This window comes from Gadus chalcogrammus, chromosome 20, assembly GCF_026213295.1.
Source record: "Gadus chalcogrammus isolate NIFS_2021 chromosome 20, NIFS_Gcha_1.0, whole genome shotgun sequence".
NCBI lineage: Eukaryota > Metazoa > Chordata > Actinopteri > Gadiformes > Gadidae > Gadus > Gadus chalcogrammus.
Window position 1 is genome coordinate 5,224,991 of NC_079431.1, and position 20,884 is coordinate 5,245,874.

The window sequence follows — 20,884 nt, forward strand, 5'->3', positions numbered from 1 at the left end:
GACATATACAGGTAATACATAATGTTGTTTCAATTTTATGCATTAAAAAACATACAACATACAACATGGGGTCGGCTTAGCTCAGGAGGTACAGCCGGTTGACGTTGCTAGTTCGACTGAGTGTCGATCTGTCCCTGAGCAAGACACCTAACCCTAACTGTTCCCGACGAGCTGGCTGTCGCCTTGTATGGTTCACACCACCGTCGCCGGTGTGTCACTGTGTGTATTAACCGTTGTAAGTCGCTTTGTATAAAAGCGTCTGCTAAATGTAAACGAAAAAAACAACAAAATAAACTATATACATCAGCTAGATATTTCTCAAAGGCAAACACACCAAGCTCTGCTGAAGCCTGGATCTCCCTGAAACTGATAGGGTTTTCCGGTGCTTCCTGGCAGTGTTTAAAGACTGGGACTCATCCCCTCGTCGTTGTGCAGTCACATTTAGCCGCTCACTACTGGGTGACTGCGGTCCCCAAGCTCGGTCATGCAAGACTAGAGCGCAGCAATGTTGGAGAAGGCTCTTGGAACAACAAGTGTGGGGGGGGGGGGGGGGGCACCGCTGCTCTGCTCTTTGTTCCCCAACCCGCCCAGAGGACACTCACAGAGTCAGGGGTTTGAAGCCAAGTCCAGTCATGCAAGCTGCTGATGCGGTCTATCCGATGGTACTTGGAAAAACCCTGTTAGACACACACACACACACACACACACACATCCGCACACACAAACACACCAAACAATCAAAATGAGGTGCACAGAGTCAAACCTCAACCACGGTCGTCCAGATTACCCAAAAGAAAAAAAAGCTCTCATCGATCGACGTTGGGCGGTCTCCTAAATAATTCAGCGACAGATGCAGCCGGCAGGAAACTGTTACTGATATCAAATGGCCTTCCCGGTCGGAGGCACTTGGCTCCCCCGACGGGACAACGTATCTGGGTCATGCAAGTAGCACACACACAGCGAGCAATGCTCCTGCTCCTCAGTCAACGTACACAAGGTCCGCTTGCATGAAGCGTCTCACGGTTGACCCTCACCTCTGCCTCCTTCTCTACCTTCTCCTGCTAATCTCCCCCCTCCCTGCTGCTCTCCCACACACATTCTCCTCCCTCCCTCCCTCCCTCCCTCCCCCCTTCCCCAGATAGACGGGTTTAGAAAGGTTTTCTACCCGCGTGCGTCACCGTCAAAGAGCCTTTGGCTGTTAGCTCTTCCATGACCCTTGGGCTTTGCGGATGGCAGTACAAAATGGGGGGTTTATTTGTGTAAATGCACGCCAAGGGGGTTTCAGACCCTTCTCTGCATCAACTTTTTACTGGCGTGCTAATGGTCTAAATGCTAAAACGCTACTTAACATCTGCTCCTGTGTTTTGCCCGTCTCAATTATTTAGCGGGCGCGTTCTTAATGTAGCCCCGCCGGGGGGGTAGTCGTAATGGATCTGTTCACGTCGATTGCGGCATTCGATTCAGATGTGCAACGGAAGCGTATTAACCTTTCGTCTGCCCTCGTCCTGCCCTCTGTGCACACGTACAGCCGAAACCCCTTCCCCTTCCCCCCCCCAGAGCTTCATACCTTCAGGGGGAATGATCCTAGGCAGAGGCGCGTCCACGTACCCTATGGAAACGTACCGATGGACGTGATTGGCTGAACACCGTGACTCTGTTCCCCCAGCTCACCACGCTGCGCGGCGCCATCTTGGAGGACGCGGTGCCGTCCACGGCCCGCCACGGCACCACGCGCGGGCTGCCCCTGAAGGAGGTGCTGGAGTACGTCATCCCCGAGCTCAACATCCCCTGCCTGAGGCTGGCGCTCAACTCGCCCAAGGTGGCCGAGCAGCTCCTCAAACTGGACGAGCAAGGGGTGAGTACCGGAGGAGGGTGGCTACTGGGGCGACGGTTACCGGGACGATGGTTACAGGGACGATGGTTATCCGCGGCAACACTCGTTTGCACAGCCTGCCTTGGTGGCATGGTTTTAAAGTTCTAAGTGGGATTTTTCTTTACTGTGATTTGCCATTGGTACATTCTTAGCTGGTTTGGTGCCCCAAAGTTGCCGTTTCAATTCCTGGCACTGCCTGGCCAGGTGTTGAGGTGTCCCTTAGCCAGACACCAAACCCTCATTAATCTAGAGACGACCTGGCTGTCGCCTTGCGTGTGTGCGTATGAATCGGGGAATGTGAATCACTGATTCTGAAATGCTTCGAATGTCGTGAGAGGTCAAGAAAGCTCTGTATAAACGCGGTCCATTATTCCATGTATCTTAACTCTATCGGAGCCCTCGGTTGCCATGGTGTCCGACCTCAGCTCTAGGAGATTCTAGTGCCTTTGCTCACTGACACCTCTGCGGCATTTGTGTCACAAGCGTCACGTGGCCTCACCTGGACTACACATCAGTGCCGTGACCACGCGCAGCGCCGGATCAAATCACGCGGCTTCCCAGCTCTCCATGGAATGCCTGTCAACACCACTTTAAAAGTTCCCTGTCTTCCGCACGGGGGCACAGGGAAGCCGATATTACACGTAAATAAAATCTATCTGGATTCAGACTCCCAGGGGGGTTCATTGATTTTCTTTCTCCCCGCTCGGACGTCGTGCAGAAACTTGCCAGACAACTTATTTCATCTCAGAGTGGGGGATTTTCTTTGTGTGGACGCTCGGATGGCCATGGATGTCATATTTCATTAAGTCTGTTGGACTGAAATCGGTATTATTGATTCGAGTCCCCGTGTTCTTGTACCAAGTAAAAGGCTTCAACATGTAATCTCGAGCCCATTAATCAGGCCCCTAATGAAACCACGAGCGCAGCAAAGGGTTTTAGCAAGCCAAGTAGCGATCGCTATAGTCTCGGCTATTAGAAAATGGCCTTGTTATTGATGTAACGGCGTGTGTATTAGCGTGAGCTCATCCTTTTAACCGGCAAGGGACATGTCTGGGTTGAAGTGGGATGGAGACAACCGTGTGTCTTTTTGTGTTCGGGACAAAAGACCGAACGGTCTTTTGTCCCGTACATCTACAAACACAAACACTCAAAAGAAGCAAGGGAGGTCGAGGTCTGAAGGTTTTCCTACGTGGGTTGTCTCTTTGCAGAGCGTGATATAAACAGAAGCATCTTACTGCGGCCAAACATTGTGGGAATAACTTGGGCTCTTTTCAGCATAGCTCTTAGGGCCAAAGGGCCACTAGAGTACGATGTTATATTTGGATGTTATTTTTTGCTCTGCCTCTGCATGAATCATTAATGCACAGCGCTACAAATATCTAGAGTTCAATCATCTCATGTTTTAATAACACACGGCCTGGCCAAGTTCAATCAACGGCCCTGTAATGTGTTTGTTTTTCGGAGCAGGGAGAAGGAGCAAGGATTTAAGTGCCGGGAGAGAAGACGTGTCCTGGAACAGTATTTTAGGGTGGAAAAGCCTCATTTCAGAAGTGCTCCGTGTGTGTGAGGCAGACTCCCCCCTCTCCGTGTCTGCATGCACGGCCATAATGTTCCGTTTCTCCCCGGAGGAGAGCCTGCCCCCTGCGGTGGGCGAGAGATTGAGTGGGCGATCGCAACATCTTTCATAAAGCAGCGTTCACACACACACACACACGCACACAAGCACACACACACACACGCACTCGCACCCACACACACACACACACACACACACACACACACGCACACGCAAACGCACACGGACACACACACACACACACACACACATACGCACACACACACACACACACGCACACGCACTCACACACGCACACACAGTCAAAAAAGAACAGGCTTTTGTAGTCACCCCTCACATTGGTGCCCTGCTGCTCTTTTTGATTGCTTCAACTCTCTGAGTGTGAATGGACTGGGAACTGCATTAGGGCGGCCAATCAAACCTTGACGATGACCAGTTCAAATCAGGACGGTAACCCTAACTCCTTTAAAAAGAAGCCATTTCAACAGGAATGTCTCTATTCGCTTCCAAGCCGAGGAGAGCAAGCCAAAACACAACGAAAATGATGATGAAATGCAATGACGTTAGACAGACAGGCCTTCCTGTGTTCATTTCTTTTCCTTTTGCCGGTATCAGATAAGCCAAACAGGGGAAATGATGGAGCCCTGAATGGTTCCCCTTGGCAGGTGCCTGAGATTAGTCTCTACCCCCCACGAGCATTGATATTACAGAGCTTAATCAGTGCTCCCTTAAGCCAAATACTTATCCTACCTCGCCTGCATAACGTCAGGATTAACCCGCTGACACCTCGCGGGGAGGTACGTTTTCTCGTTCTCACGTGCCCCACAAAAGAGCCTTATGGATCTCTTTATGGGCGGCATGTGGCTCAGGAGATAGAGCGTGTTGGCTGATAACCGGACGGTTGCCAGTGCAATCCCCGGCTCCTCCTAGCTGACTGTCGAGGTGTCCCTGAGCAAAAAACCTAAATCCTAACTGCTCCCCGACGAGCTGGCTGTCGCCTTGCGTGGTTGACTCCGCCAACAGTGTCTGAATGTGTGGATGAATGTGTGAATGTTACGGCCACTGGTTAGAAAAGCTCTGTATAAATCTTCCCAATGTGCTCACCTTAAGCGAGTCACTCTGGTTCTACCGAGTTCTGTCTGGGAGAGGTGAGGCATTGTGTATAGGAGCCCGCGGTGCAGACAGATGTCCCGCTGATGCAGAGTAGCGCCCGGGGTTTCGGTGGTACTGCTGTTCCATGCGCGGGTCTGTCTCATGGCTCTCCAGGGGTCCCCCGCTGTCCCTGTTTCTCTCTCCCCTCATTAGCTCCCTTTCCTCCTCCGTTTGCTTCCGTCGTTTGCTTTCTGTGAGTCATAAAAAAATCGGTGTCGCGTGCCTCAGCTGCCCCAAGTGGTGAGGTGAGGAAGAGCAGGGAAAGACGGAGTGCACTAGCGGATAAGGATGTATAGAGGAGAGGATGTGCGCCTCGAACCGATCTTATTGGCCATCCATCACTTCAGAACTGTCAGGGCTAGTATAGTGTGTAAATGAATGGTAAATGGAATGCATTAATATGGGTCGAACTAGCAACCTTCCAGTTACCAACCAACCCACTCGACCTCCAGGGAAAGACACTGGGTTTGATTCCCCCATGTCTCAGCCTACAGGCACGCCCATCCTGTATCGAAATGCACTTATGTGGAAGAAAGTGTCTGCTTGATGACTAAAGAGCCAGCCCTAGCATCCGCATTAGATATTGGATGGAGCGTGTTTGCAAACATTGCCTCAGCCTTCCATCTCCGGTCCATTTCCTGGCCTGCCAACGCCGACTCAAGCTAAACAAAAAAGCAATCAGGGAAGCGCAAAAGCACATCTCAGAAATATGACTCCTCTCCCCTTCCTGCCATATATGTCACTCGATGTCAAACCGGATGACTCCCAGACCCCGGGAAGCAGTTACCGGCTTGGCCGGTGGGCTAATTGATGGTCATCGGCCAGTGGGTGACTCCGAGCGAGGGGGTTAAGTGAGCCAGTATAACGCTGGGCAGGGCCAAGCGACATCACCGCGCAACGGTGCCATTTCGACAGGGCGCGATGTTCTAATGGCACTTAGTCACCACAGGAGCCTAAGCACAGCGCGCTGGGCCTGATGGCGGGCGTCACCATGACAACGGTGTCAGGAGCTGGCCGGGGAACTGTTAACCTGTAAAGGAGTGGGGGGTGGGGGGCGGGGGTTGGGGGGGATAAGGCAGAGAGATTGCCCCAGCGATTCCAATTTGTTTCAGTCAATGGCTTATGTTTGGGGAGCTTTTCGTCTCCGCGGTGACAAAGCCATTCCGTCCTGACAGAAGCAGCCGTGTCGAGATGCAGGGGTGGCTGTTAGGAAAGCGGGGGCAACAGGTGTGCAGACGATCCCTTTTCCCTTTTCTGTGCTTTTTTAACTGTCTTCCTCATCCGGCGTCGGGTTGCCACGAGTGGTAAAACATTCATGTGCCCATATTTCAGCAAAGGAAAAAAATAAGTTACGCCGTCGTGCATGGCAAATGAGTGTCTCCCAGATGCTTTAGCTCCATCCAAATGTCAGGCCAAGTTGTACTGTTTTCGAGGAAGTGGGTTGTTAGTCTGTGTTTTCCCCAGGGTGGGGCAGGCCATTATCTAAACACAGCAAACCGCTTCGCATGCGGAAGCCCTCGACTCAACTCTCGAACAAGTCCAACTATTTAAATCACGTACTCTGCACTCGTCTCACCCCACACACCGCTCTGTCCCCGAACGGCGCTTTAACCGGTACGAGACAAACGAAGACGTGAAGCAACCCAAGGACAAACCCAAAAGGACTGTTTACCAAAGTCTTCCCAGAAAGGATTTGCCTGCCATTGATGTGAGCTTATATAGTATTCCCCCCTAATCCGGCGTGAACCCAGCCGTACGTCTGTAACTCAGTCCCCAGTGGCTTTGCAGCTGCTCCTCAACAGCGGTTATTAGCTAAGGTTGATTAATGCGCGGCCCAGCGGCGAGCCCTCCTCCCAGCCCTCCCTCGCCTGGCCTCAGCAGAAGGGGGTTGCGGCGCGGTCGGCCCAAACGGGCATGAAAGCCCTCATAAGAGCTACAGCCGGATGGAACATAGACGACAGCCAACAGGGTGGTCACTGTGGTGGTCACAGTCTGTGTGCGTGTGTGTGTGTGTGTGTGTGTGTGTGTGTGTGTGTGTGTGTGTGTGTGTGTGTGTGTGTGTGTGTGTGTGTGTGTGTGTGTGTGTGTGTGTGTGTGTGTGTGTGATTTTATGAGTGTGTATGCATGTGTTTTTGTGTGTGTGTGCGTGTGTGTCGATCTAAAAATATCTGTGTGTGTGCGTGTGTGTCTGTGTGTTGACAATGCACATCTGTGTGAGTTTGTGTGTGCGTGCAGGGTGGTCACTCAGTCTGTGTGTGTGTGTGTGTGTGTTTTTATGAGTGTATTCTGTGTGCATGTGTGTTTGTGTGTCAATGCACATATGTGTGTCTATGTAAGGATTTATGCGTGTGTGTGTTTTGCGAGCATGCCTCAATGCATCAGTGTGCATTCAGGACGTTAATCGGGGGTGGAAAACAAATTTGGCTGTTCACCTTTTTTTTTAAAACTCAAAACTAATTTTTCCCAACCACTGCGGGGGGCCGGGAAAGGCAGCGTGAGCATCCAGGTAGAAGGGGGCTGTGTGATTGGTAGCCTGTGGTCTGACTCTCCCTCCGTCTCCCCCCGACTCCCCCCCCTCTCCCCCCGTCTCCCCCCTGCATCCAGCTGAGCTTCCAGCACAAGGTGGGGGTTCTGTACTGCAAGGCGGGCCAGAGCACGGAGGAGGAGATGTACAACAACGAGGGCCCCGGCCCCGCCCTGGACGAGTTCCTGGACCTGCTGGGCCAGAGGGTCCGCCTCAAAGGGTTCTCCAAGTACCGGGCGCAGCTGGACAACAAGAGTGAGACACACGCACACACACACACACGCACGCACACACACACACACACACACACACACACACACACACACACACACACACACACACACACACACACACACACACACACACACACACACACTCGGCTGAACAAAGAGAGTGAGATACCTAAAAAAGAAACTGCTGGATAAAAAGAGGGAGACGCATTCACACACACACACACCCAGCAGGGCAACAACATTGTTATACATACACACAAACACACACACCCAGCAGGACAACAAGAAAGAGACCCACAGCCAGGCAGGCACACACACACACACACACACACACACACACACACACACACACACACACACACACACAAACACACATATATTGAAAATGAAATGCCAGAGATATAGCCTCTTTCTTATATATTACCTCTGCACCCAATTTCAGTGCGGATGCACTCGGCCCGCTCCTATTGTGTTTATTCATTGCCATAATACATCATAGCGGGCTCCCTGTAACGGCTGGTCCCCGTACCACTGTATATCCTCCCTCCTACACACTGATGGCTCTCTCTGGTGACAAACACGCGTTTCCTCCCTGTGCTTCCAGCCGACTCCACCGGGACTCACTCCCTCTACACCACCTACAAGGACTACGAGCTGATGTTCCACGTCTCCACCCTGCTCCCCTACACCCCAAACAACCGGCAACAGGTCAGTGGAGCGAACCTCCAACGTCCATTACAACCAAAGGGCCACTCACGCCTGCACCACCACCAAACACCACCACCAGAACCATACACCACCACAACCAACCGTACTACTACCACCACAACCAGCACCACCACCACCACCACCTACACACACCTTCACCACCTCCCCCACCACACACCACCACCACCACCAACGCACACCACCACCACCAACACACACCACCACCCCCCCCACCACTCACCACCACCACCACCACCACCACCACCACCACCACCACCTCCACACACCAACACCACCACCACCACCACCTCCACACACCATCAACCCCACCACACACCATCACCATCACCACCACCACCACCACCACCACCACACACCCCCACACCCACACACGTCGCTCTAGGTGCGGCAGTAAGCAGCTTCCTTTTAGGATGTCTCCCGGTCCCCTGCCACTCTCCCCCCCAGGAGACTCATCTCGTACCGGTAATGACCTATCAGACATAACCGAGAGCATCGCCATGGCAACGGCGCCCTCCCTCCCTGTCCCTCCCCTGCCCCCCCCCCCCCCCCCCGTAGTCGCCTTTTAATCAGCGCATCCCCAGGAGTTGGCTCTTGTTCTCGGTATTAGACAGGGCTCTGTGTCTGTCTCGTCAAACCAGGGGGATTAATTGGATCCAGTGGCGGGCTGGTAAGTGAAGGCCAGTAAATCCCAGATTACGGGAGTTCATCGTCTTAGTGATCTGATGCCGCCCTGGAGAAGGAGCGCTTTCCTTCCAAGTCGGATGGATAATAAAGTACCGATCCGAAAAGAAAACTCTGGTGTATCAACTCAATATCACAGGATGTTTCTACCGAATACCTTTAAGCAGTTGGTCGAATGTGTTTTGGTTTTATAACGGGTCAGGATCTACCACCGAGGGCACTGATTGGCAGTGTTAGGATTAGCCCCTCTTCTTTAACCCTACTTTGTTGTTAAATTGCCTGTTTGGTTTTCCGTAAAATCCCCCGGGCTTGTGGTTCTCCGCACCCTCAACCTCTGGCTCACCCTTTGCATCGCTTTGGCCTTCCCGGTCCACTGCTGCCTTCTCCATCCACTGACTCCCTTCGTTAGCTGCCTGAGCCCTGCTCCTTAGCAACAGCTCTTGGGGTCAAATGATGTGCCGCGGGGAGACCATACTTTATCCGTGACTTTTTTAATTAGAGTATGGAATTTGACATTTGGCAAGGCATGTCAATGTGCCTTCATTTTTTGGTGAGGTTTTTCATAGAGCAAAAATAACAGCCTAGAAATTGCATTCAGAAGTCTCTCGACTGATTTTTTGGAGTATGCTTTCCTTACTCTTTGTCTGAGTAGCATTTAATGAAATGTATTTTATTGTCTCCGGCTGCAGTGTCGGAAAGCTTATATTTTACCGTGGTATTTTCATGAACGCTCCATATCCCGTTCTTTCTACTGTCTACGCTTCAATGGTTTATTATTGCTTGATACCTGGAAATCTCCCCTGAAATATTTTTTGTCTGTGCATATCTTTGTCTTCATTTGTTTACTCTCCCCCGGTGCTCTAACCATGGCATGTCTTTGATTCCTCCCCCTGCTCTCCAAACCTCCCAGTTGTTGCGGAAGCGGCACATTGGCAACGACATCGTCACCATCGTGTTCCAGGAGCCTGGAGCTCTCCCCTTCACGCCCAAGAACATCCGCTCGCATTTCCAGCACGTGTTTGTTATCGTCAAAGTCCACAACCCCTGCACTGATAACGTCTGCTACAGGTGAGCGGAACCACAGCGCACGCCTCCATAGCATGTCGGTGAGAAGGCCAAAGTTTGATTAAGAGCAAGAGAGTACACAAAATTAATCATCATACAAATCGGAGGTGGAAGGGAGATTTGGAGATCCAGATGACACACCTATTTCGCTGGCTTTGATACAAATACCTTTCAACCTTCTAGACTGAGTTGAGCCCAATTTCTTCACAACCCTCACACAAACCTTGTACAAAAGGGTATGAATGAGACCCATTTGATGAGAAAATCTCATCAAATGGATTTATGCAACGCATAAATCTCCTAAAATACAGTTAATGGTGACTTTCATGACTTTCATATTAGACGGGGGCGTGTCCAAAGTGTCTCTTGATGTATTTTTACTGCTTTGACACCTTCAAATTACCAGTGATGACTCACTAGTGAAGTGTTTTTTTGAAGTCAAGAAGGCTCCGGAAAAGATATGAGGCTCCGCTTTGAGGCTCCGCTCTGTCTGCCTCGCCTAGCTCTAATCTATTCCCCCCCCGGAAGCCTTACGAGTTAAAAACCCTTCCAATAGCCACCAGTTACACAATCCAATAAAATGAATAGTTCAATCCGTCTCTTAGCTCGCTTGTTACCTGAATCTCTGTTTTGCGGTCGGAACAGAAGCACCTCTGGTCACAACTCTCCTTCTGCTTCCTCTCCCCCTTCTCCTCTCTCCAGTGTGGCCGTCTCCAGGTCGAGAGACGTGCCCCCCTTCGGACCGCCCATCCCGAAGAGCGTCACCTTCCCCAAGTCGGCCGTGTTCAGGGACTTCCTACTGGCCAAGGTCATCAACGGAGAGAACGCGGCGCACAAGTCGGAGAAGTTCCGAGCGATGGCCACACGCACCAGGCAGGAGTACCTGAAGGACCTGGCCGAGAACTTTGTCAGCACGGCCACCATCGACTCGGCCGTCAAGTTCAGCTTCATCACCCTGGGGGCCAAGAAGAAGGAGAAGGCCAAGCCCAGGAAGGACGCGCACCTGTTCAGCGTGGGAGCCATAACGTGGAGCGTTCGTGCCCGGGACTTCGGTCAGTCGGCCGACGTGGACTGCCTGCTGGGCATCTCCAACGAGTTCATCGTGCTCATCGAGGAGGACTCGAAAAACGTGGTCTTTAACTGTTCCTGCCGCGATGTGATCGGCTGGACCTCAGGCGTCATGAGCATTAAGATCTTCTACGAGCGGGGCGAGTGCGTCATGCTGTCGGCGCACGACAACTGCGGAGAGGACATCAGGGAAATGGTCCAGAGGCTGGAGGTAAGACACTGGACATGTTGTGCTGCTTAATTCGATTTCAACGCTGTTTGGGTTGACTAACAAGATTAACTTTATCTGCAGAAACACACTGCTCTGTTGTCTCTTTAGAGCCCCCCCCTCCCCCCCTCGTTCAGTTCATTTAGACTTCAGTTTGAGAGAACTTCTGAGTTCAGTTACATTTTAAGTGAGTAGCAATACCAGTGGATTTCTGCTGCTCTAGGAGATTTTCAAAGGAAACTGTCAGAAAAGAAATAATTACTTCGCTTTTGCGTGTGTGATGTATTATTAAGCCATTATCATGCAATCTCCAGCTATGAAAATGATCCTAGGTTAACCTTTCATATCCGAAAAGTTTGAAACGTAAGACGTTTTTTGGGGGGATTTGAAGCTAATTACACATTGGCAGTTGGAAATAACTTAAGACACCAGTGGCTGTTTGTGGTAGAGTAGAGAATTAGCATTGCATCCTCCACCCACTTCTCCCAAACATCTACAGGATCAGGGGGTAAAGGTGGAGCACGTGCCCAGCGTCCTTTAAGGAGTATCTTAGGGGTAGGACGATCAGAGTGGGGCATTAATCCATACCAGAGTCACACCTCCTGGATATTTGCTAACACAAAGCTCCACTTAAACAGGGAGAAAGGGTGTAAACATCCACATAGTCAGGGCCTGGCACAAACCAAGCCAACTTCTGGAGGCCGTGAGTGTCATGTGACCCACCGCACACTTCCTGTGTGTTCTCGCATATTAACTCAAATAATCCAACAGGTTTTGGATGATTGAGTCGTTTAGCGTGGCCTAAGCGGTGTAGGACATTTTGAATAATCCAATGGGTTTATAGCAATGAGCCTTAAGCCTTATTTATTATTCTGGTGGTTTTGGGTTTTTTACTGGAAAAAGAGCACATATCAAAAGTATTACACTTTACCACACCTTGCAATTGCGTCCCTGTTGAATGAATTCATCTGGGTTGATATAAACGGTATCCTGTCAGTCACAAAACGTCTTCCTCCTCCATTCTGATTGGCTAATGCTTTGCGCCGATGTGGCCTGGCTCGTACTTGCGGTCGTGCCAGAGTGTTTTCAGTGGGTACTTGTTGGTTTGGCCGGGGCCATCTGAGGTATCCTCTGCCTGTGAGGTGAAGCCTGATTCACCGAGTCCATTGAGGATTACCACTTTCCTGTGGTGGGGCTTTTGGCTCATCACATCAGACCAACGTTGGCACGCACACACTGGGGCTTAGGTCGTCCCTTTGCAGATGCTACCTAGCGTCATTAGCATAAAGCGGTATGAAAACCCCAGAGTGGGTTTTTTAGGGTCTTGACCATAGCTGATGCAACCCTCTGCCAGGTGACTCATTTAATCGAGTGCAAGATTAGGGATGATGTGATTGTCTAGCCCGGCCTCACATGGCTGGATGTGTGTCTGGCTGCAGGTAGTCTGGGGAAACAACACAGGACAGAACATTCTGCCCTAACCCAGTTTTGAAGCCAGGGAAAGTGAAGCAAGCAGGTTTTTTTTGGGTCTGCCAGACCGAGTATAGAGGAACTCTGAACTGCGTTTCCAGCTTCACTCCTTCACTCCCACTAGGAGCTGCTCTGTTCGTCTGCGCACCACTGTGGCCCGCTTTGTGGCCGATTATATCAGTTGAGTGTGTGTACATAATTGATCTAGCCTTGATACACCCACACACGTATATGGCCCTCTGAGGCAGGAAATGTGACTTGCAAGATCTTCTATCTGCACTCTGAATTCTATTTAGTATACATTTATAAAACATGTATAGCCTACTAGGCTAAATTGAGTATGAACTATGCAACTTCTCTACAAATTCTTTGCCAATGTAGGGAAGATATTAAACCCCTTTTTCATCACATTTCTGTGCAGCATAATATACCCACTTTATATTTTGATTTATGAATAGTTAGTCAGTAATAGCTAGTATCATAGTAGTATGTATTTATACAAAAACATCAACAGTCTCGCAGCAGCCCATGCTAGCTCATAATCACACAGTGAGCTGTGAGAGTATTTAGCATACCAAAACCTTAAGGGGACTCACATGTCACTAAGGATCTGCATGAAGACGGACAGAATGGGACATTGCGGGAAGTTTACGGATAGCCAAATCATATCACTCCCTCGTTGGCCATGCTGATCCCCTTACACATCAAGTGCACTCACGTGCAGGGGGTGCATGATGCAAATTAAACAGCCCCCAATCTATAAAGCTGTTGAACCGTGAATGACCGTTAAGCATGAATAAGTCCCTCGCCTGTCTCTTGGTTCGGGGAGGAGCCGTGGACCAGTGAGGGCCCCAGAGGTGCCTTTGCTTCCTTACGTCCCTGGGGGGTTGGCCTCGCTCAGGTTTCATCGCACGGCTTTCTCTCCGCAGGCCTGTGATGTAATCTGAACCGCGGGGGGAAGGCAGAACGTGAACAGATTGTCCACTCCTGACATACGGAGCTGGCCGGTGTGGGGGGGGCACAGCTAAAAGCTTTGTGATAACGTCCAGCGAGCTCCCCAGGGTGCAATGGATGACCACCCTACTTGACGCAGCAGGATATGCTGCTACTGACATGCTAGGTTCACTCTAACCAAGGCTAATGGGGAATTAGCTCATCTGAGCATTAGCTTACGGTGTGGTGTCAAGTTAAGTGAGGTGTGTTTTCTAAGTCAAACAAACACATGTCACTGAATGGATTCGTAGTAGCCCCGCATTACCCACCATACTTGCTATGTTTCTTTGACCTTGTTTCCAAGTCATTTCATTTCGTCTATAATAGTCAGAGGCTACTTGTTGCGAGCTATACATCCAATACGTAATTATTTAGTTTAAAATCGTAATTCATCAATTTTAAATATATTTAATTCATTGTATAATTATGACTTTTAATTATTATTGTAGTGTGTTTTAGTCTTTATTTAGAACAGAGATACGAGAAAATATTTCCTCTGTAAAACTTGTAAACGGGGCTAACCTCACCCGGCTCTTAAAATAAATATTGAGCTCACAGCAGCAAAGGGTTTTTGTTGTGCTAAATTCAGTCGTGTTTTGTTTCAACCCAATTGGTTAATTCCTTTTAAAAGCGGTGCGCATTGTTTCCTCCAGTGTGAACATGACTTCCTCCTCCATCGTACACCATCAGGATTACAAGCACACCACCGCCCAAGCGTAGCGGTTCCTTGTCGAGAGGAATGGCTGCCAGTTTTAATGTGGCCCGCGTATAGCGAGCCATAAATTCAGTTATTGCAGATAATAACTGTGTTGTGCCCCTCCACTAAAACCAATCTCTCTGTTGTCAGAATTTACTCTGTGTAATGTTGTTACGCGGCAACACAGTATAACATCGTTAGAATGTTATTTTACCAATATATTAAACACCGTATAACATTTTTATTCAGCTATAAAATAACCTGTTGTTTTTTCGCCCATTTTCTTTTTGGTCCGTTGTTTTCCCAGAAAAACTGCTCTCTGAGCGTGTTTAATGTGCATAATGCCGATGGGAATTGACTGTGCGATATATTAAATTGTAAATCAATGTTATTACAGGGTCTAGGCCTTGGAAATGAGCGTGGCTCGGTACATTTTAGAGGGCATCTTCACTTAGTGTAAGTAGAAACAGATCCTCTCTTTGTGTGGTGTCAGATGGCTGCGAAGGACGGAACAAGGTCGTAACTAGTTCTTACGCACCTCAGAGACAGCAGTGCCCACTGAGAGGGCTATTTAGCCTTTGTTTGAATTTCAAAAATTGGCAGCTTTGGTGTATGAAGCAAAGCACCACGGGCAGGAATCGAACCCAGATCGCTGCGATCAGGACTGCGCCTTAATGGTACGTGCTCTTCCCGGTGAGCCACTGAAGTGCCCCATGTACGAGTATGTATATATATTCAGGCGGAGCATTGATTTTGAGCTTATGGCGGGTTGTGTTACTATTGGGCCACAGGTTGTTTCACTGTTCCCCTGCAACCAATCGGTAGGACTGGACTTCACAATGCTCTCCTCTCTGGCGTCGAGACGTTGAGCGAACATGCTGATGGACATCACGCTAGTCCCATTATCATAACTACTTCAGAAGCTGCGCATACACTGGGGGCCGGAGACAACGGGAGGCCTGTTCACCACAATGCGTTCTGCTCTGATGAGAACCCGGACCCATCAATTCCCGAGACGGACAGAACGAAGAGACGGAATGATGACATTTAGAAAGCCATTATTTAGACCTAATGAATCCCCGACACAGAGCAGTTTGATTCCTGCATGGCCATGTGGTATTCAGCCGCAAAGATTGTCTTCCTAATTCCCCGGCCCCCCTCCCCCCCCCCCCCCCCCCCCCCGCCAACAATGCTCCTCTAGCCCTGCATGTTTTATCCTGGGTCATAATTGAGATAGTGGCTCAACTCTCCCCTAGTGCTCCTTTTGCTTTGATCGGTTGATTATGAGGGCCTGAAAAGGGCTTTTAATTTGGAGGGGTACTTTAATAAATCCTCTTTTTTTCGTTTCAATGACTAAAAACTACCCTCCATGCATGCAATTAGGCCTGGTTTGGTACACTCGAGAAATTATTAAAAAAAACGAATAGTAATCAGCATGTCTCCGTAACCAACTGACGCATTACCCTTACTTGTGAGATACATCATGAATAACTCATCGTTTACTAAAACCCGTGAAATCGTGTGCACCTTAGCGCTGAAGACCACCATGTTTAGCCTATGCTCTCAGCCTACAGACTAAAAGGTACGGGGGTCAGAGGGAACGGGGGTTTCTTTGCCTGCAGGTTGGAGGAAATAGACGTTTCTTGAGGCGTACTCGATGAGGGCCTCCCTCACTTCGGCTGGCTCAGGTTTCTCGCGGTGTGAGAGGCTGCTGACGTGTTGACAGGCCAGACGCTGAGCTAATGTGTCCCTGACACCAGCTGCCACTTCGGGGCAAATGAAGTCAGTCAACCGGGGGTTGACCCAAGACTGATCTGATGGGGCGCTTCAATGTGATCATTGACGTCGCTGGAGAACGGGTTTCGTTGAAAGGTTTCCAGTGAAGAAAGCCGGAGAAATATGGCTTTAACGACGGCCACTTCAGGAGACAGGGGGTGGTTTAATCCATTGGATCTTCATGGCAAAGTGAACTGCCACCTGATAGGCTGCAGGATTAGTGGCTCCAGATTGCGCCTGGGAGCCAGAGTTCCCGATTGCTGTAAACATGTGACATGTCATTAAGATTGACGCTTGGATTTGAACAGTGCTTGTGGGTTATTTAGTTGTCAATAGGCTCCTCTCAGCCTAAGCTGTTGCTTCGAGGATGCACCCTTTTTACTGAAAAGGGTTTGGATTAGCAGAACAAAGACACCTAATGCAGCCGTGCCTGAGGATAGAGTTTCAGCTATGCTTGGTTCACCTTAATTCCCTGCTATTTGTTTGCTTGTGTCTGCATGTGGATGTAAGGGACTAAGGGAGTATGGGGCGGGGTCTGTTGGTGTAATGCACTGTCAATTCTAATACAAACATACTTTGTACCACAGGTGAGAATCCCCTGGCTTAATGTACTCACATCAAATACATGCCGTTGGTGTTTTCTTTCCATCTAATTCCTCATGAGCTTTAAATTTGCATTTACATTCAGGGCATTTAGCAGGCACTTTTATCCAATGCGACTTACAATAAGTACATTTGTCAGAAGAAAGAGAATATATATATGCTGTACTGCTGTCGGTACAGTAAGGATTTTCACAGAAACAAGTGGCAAGCACTAACAATCACTAGGTTAACCCATTCCCCGTATACAAGAAAGCAAACTAGGATCAGACGCTACACAATGCTCAGTACTATTTTTGAGTGCAACGCATGTACAACATACGATATGATTGCGACTCAGTAAAGCAATCTGTCGTCATTGTTCCAGATCACCACCAGAGGCTGCGAGACCTCGGAGATCATCCTGCGGCGCAACGGCCTGGGCCAGCTGGGCTTCCACGTGAACTTCGAGGGCATAGTGGCCGACGTGGAGCCCTTTGGCTTCGCCTGGAAGGCCGGGCTGCGGCAGGGGAGCCGGCTGGTGGAGATCTGCAAGGTGGCCGTCGCCACGCTCACCCACGAGCAGATGATCGACCTCCTGCGCACCTCCCTCAGCGTCAAGGTGGTCATCATCCAGCCCCACGAGGACGGCACCCCACGCAGGTAACCACGGCGGCATGTGGCTCAGAAGGGTCGAGCGGGTAGGGTGCTAACCGGAAGGTTGCTGGTTCGATCCCCGGCTCCACCTAGCTAGAGTGTCGAGGTGTCCCTGAGCAAAGCACCTCGCCCTAACTGCTCCCGGCAAGCTGGCTGTCGCCATTGCATGGTTGACTCCGCCGGTCGGTGTGTGAATGTGTGCATGAATGGGTGAATGTTGAGCAATACTGTGCAGCGTTTTGAGTGGCCACTGGTTAAAGAAGCGCTGTATAAATGCAGTCCATTTACCATTTAACTCATCTCGTTGGGGCTTTTGTGGAACATTCTGGACCATGGAATGTGTTAAATATGGACTATTCTAGTCCCCCTGTCTTTGTCTGACAGTGAATAAGCATGTCATATTTGGTAGTAATTGTGTAAACATTGTAGAAATTATCTTGATGTTTTAGGGGGGATTTCCTTCTGACAAAAAAAGGGTCATACTGATAAGGAAATGTAAGACGCAGCAAATTTAGGAGATCTTTTCCTGCGTGTCGGGGGATTAGCGTTGAGAAATGCTTACATACCATTTTCTTTTTTTGTTTAAGCATATTGCTCTCATTAGGAGCTCTTTAATTTCTCTGGAGAGATGGATCTTTTGTACTGATAGTACTGTACGGAGAGGGAGAGAGGGAGAGAGAGAGGGAGAGAGAGAGAGAGAGAGAGAGAGAGGGAGAGAGAGAGGGAGAGGGAGAGAGAGAGGGAGAGAGAGAGAGGGGGAGAGGGAGAGGGAGAGAGAGAGAGAGAGAGAGGGGGGGGGGGGGGGGGGAGGGAGAGAGAGAGAGAGAGAGAGGGAGAGAGGGAGAGAGAGAGAGGGAGAGGGAGGGAGAGAGGGGGAGGGGGAGGGAGAGAGAGGGAGAGAGAGAGAGGGAGAGGGAGAGGGAGAGGGAGAGAGAGAGAGAGAGAGAGAGAGAGAGAGAGAGAGAGAGAGAGAGAGAGAGAGAGAGAGAGAGAGAGAGAGAGGGAGGGGGAGAGAGAGAGAGAGAGAGAGAGAGAGAGAGAGAGAGAGAGAGAGAGAGAGAGAGAGAGAGAGGGAGAGGAGAGAGAGAGAGAGAGAGAGAGAGAGAGAGAGAGAGAGAGAGAGAGAGAGAGAGAGAGATGTCAGTGTGACGGGACTGGCTGACATGGAAAGTCAGCGCTTCTCACTAATGATGAGTCCAGCATCAATTCAGTCGTTTTCTGACAGCTCACGTTTTTTCACCCCTTCTTCATCTTCCTCTTCGTCTTATCTTCCATTCCGCTCCTATTGGATACAGCAGGAAGCCTTTTGCCTCCTTGTTTTTTTTTCTGCTACTTGTGGTGAAGAAAGAACCGCTCTTCCTTTTGATCCAAATAGAGCGGCACGCATGAGAGCGTTTTTGTGGGCTGTTTTTTTAATGGGCTGAAATGTGTGAAATGCTAATTGTCGCCGCACATCTGCTTGTTTTGTCTGCGATGGGCCTGGCAAGCCTAGGAAACGTGTCAATGTCGCATCTCAGTCTGGCACGTTCCCAGCAGACGAGATGCATGTGAAGGAGATTTCTGCTCTTGTCGGGAAAAACACTAAAAAAATAAATGAAAAATACAATAAAATGTTGATGTTAATTTATGTATGGAGGTATGAATCCACCGCCTGGCATAATTTCAACTGTTAATTTGAAATTATGCATTGAAGTATTATGTATATAAATGTTAAATGCTAACTGTTCATTGGAAACGATGAATTGAGGTATGAACCTTGCGCGGTATGTATCGACAGCCAAGCCGAAACCAGTGGATACCCCACCCAATATGTAGCTGTGCGTCTGCTTATCCTTTGTGGTTTGGCACAGCGGGGCGAGCCAAGGCATTGCTGCGCCCCAGACGGTTCGACTAACATGACTAACATGTACAGCCAAACCATCAGCGATCCTCTGTGAAACGACCAGGCTTCATCATCTTCCCGTAACGCAACGATGCGCCATGACACACTCGGAAATCAAGCACGAGAGGTCGCTTGCTTGATCGGTGTCAAACCGAAAGTATCCATGTCCCAGGTCATAGACAAACAAATTCCTTGACGGAGTAAGCCGTCTCTCCCTCGGCCAATGAAAGATGCTCCCAGGAATCGCTAGGTCACGCCACATACCACCACAGGCACACAAGAGACTCCATTTATAAAGTTACCCTATACGTCCACAGCGCTCTTTTCCAGGGGGCTGTAACGGGCTAAGATGACCCTGGTGGGTGACACCGGCCAACAGATGTGGGCTGCAGATTAGCAGGCGTTAGCAACGGTGGTAGGCCATCTCAGGCCGCAACACAGACGAGCCCACACTTACACCCAGACATTGTCTCCCTTGCAAAGGGCACAAGTGCAAAAAAGACTCACTTGTTGAGTTCACCTGGATTCTGCATAGCATCACCTCTTCCCCCCCCCCCCCCCAACAACCCTGTAACGCACTAATGGTATGTTGTACGTCCTTGCACTTAATGTACGCACTTATTGTATGTTGTACGTCCTTGCACTTAAAAATAGTACAAATAGCCTCTTATCCTAGCTGTCTTTTTCTGTGTATGAGGAATGGGTTAGCCTACCGATTGTTAATGCTTGGCATTTGTTTCTATGAACATCCTTACTGTACCGACAGAGATATATTGTTTCTCTCTCTTCTGACAGATGTAATTGTAAGTCGTTTTGGATAACTGCTAAATGCCGTACATTTAAATGTACATAAAAGTGGTTACCGTCAGGGGATAGAGGACAGGTGTTTTAAACACTTTATTTCTTCTGTTTTTCTTATGAATACCCCCCCCCCCCCCCCCCCCCGTCATTTCAGAATATTAGGAGGTCAGGGGTCAGGGAAGGAATCCTGAGGGGTCTCAAGTGCGTTTGGCGTAGGATCTGAGTTGTTGGGTCGCACAAAGTGTTGCAGGCAACAATGAGCGCTCCAGTTCCTCCAGTATTATCTCAGGGGAAAGGAATTCAGCTTGGGGGGGGGTGGAGGGGGGTTAGGGGCTGGCTGGGTGGCGATGGTCCATCTTGGCCATGGAGATATGGAGACGGTCACGTAACAATGGACCCCTGGGACTTGTGTTCTCCAGACAATGGACCCGCACGGCTCTACTCTGTCTGAGTCCTGACAAGGAGAAATGTTTTCATCAGGCCCCCAGAAAACATTATTATTATTATGCTGTCGTACTTATTTTTAACCAGACTTCATTTGGTTATTAATTGATTTTTCTTTTCTACAGTTGTTCCAAGATTAAGAAGAGTGTTACTCTGGTAGTTTTCTCATTGAAAGTCAGCCGGAGAGAAATTTGCATCCCTCATGGCTCAGTGTGTTCGTGTTATAATTCTTTATATTTCTTAATTAGCAGGAACAGGAAGGATGTGAAAGCCCGGAGGCTCTGGTTGGTTTATAGATGAACAAGAGATAGCTCTAATATTAGCCTTACCTAGCACTGCCTCTATTTACACTGGAGCCAGGATGTGGTTCTAACCCTAACCCTAGGCTTTTTCTTTCATCAAGTACAACATGTTAGTTTTGGAGCAAACTAATGGGAGCACGCATTAATAATGCGCGCTAAACAAATGGCTCTTTA

General features: G+C 49.4%; 1 protein-coding gene across 1 annotated transcript in view; it reads left to right on the forward strand.

Moving 5' to 3' along the window:
- The window catches only part of LOC130373482 (signal-induced proliferation-associated 1-like protein 2), a 24,600-nt gene extending 6,769 nt beyond the window's left edge, over positions 1 to 17,831 (forward strand). Inside the window, exons 3-8 of the mRNA XM_056580005.1 lie at positions 1,667 to 1,855; positions 7,206 to 7,380; positions 7,963 to 8,066; positions 9,679 to 9,836; positions 10,536 to 11,112; positions 17,013 to 17,831. Coding sequence (XP_056435980.1) covers positions 1,667 to 1,855; positions 7,206 to 7,380; positions 7,963 to 8,066; positions 9,679 to 9,836; positions 10,536 to 11,112; positions 17,013 to 17,291 — 1,482 coding nt within the window. The 3' untranslated portion in view covers positions 17,292 to 17,831. The remainder of the gene's footprint in view (positions 1 to 1,666; positions 1,856 to 7,205; positions 7,381 to 7,962; positions 8,067 to 9,678; positions 9,837 to 10,535; positions 11,113 to 17,012) is intronic.
- Positions 17,832 to 20,884: the final 3,053 nt, after the last annotated feature.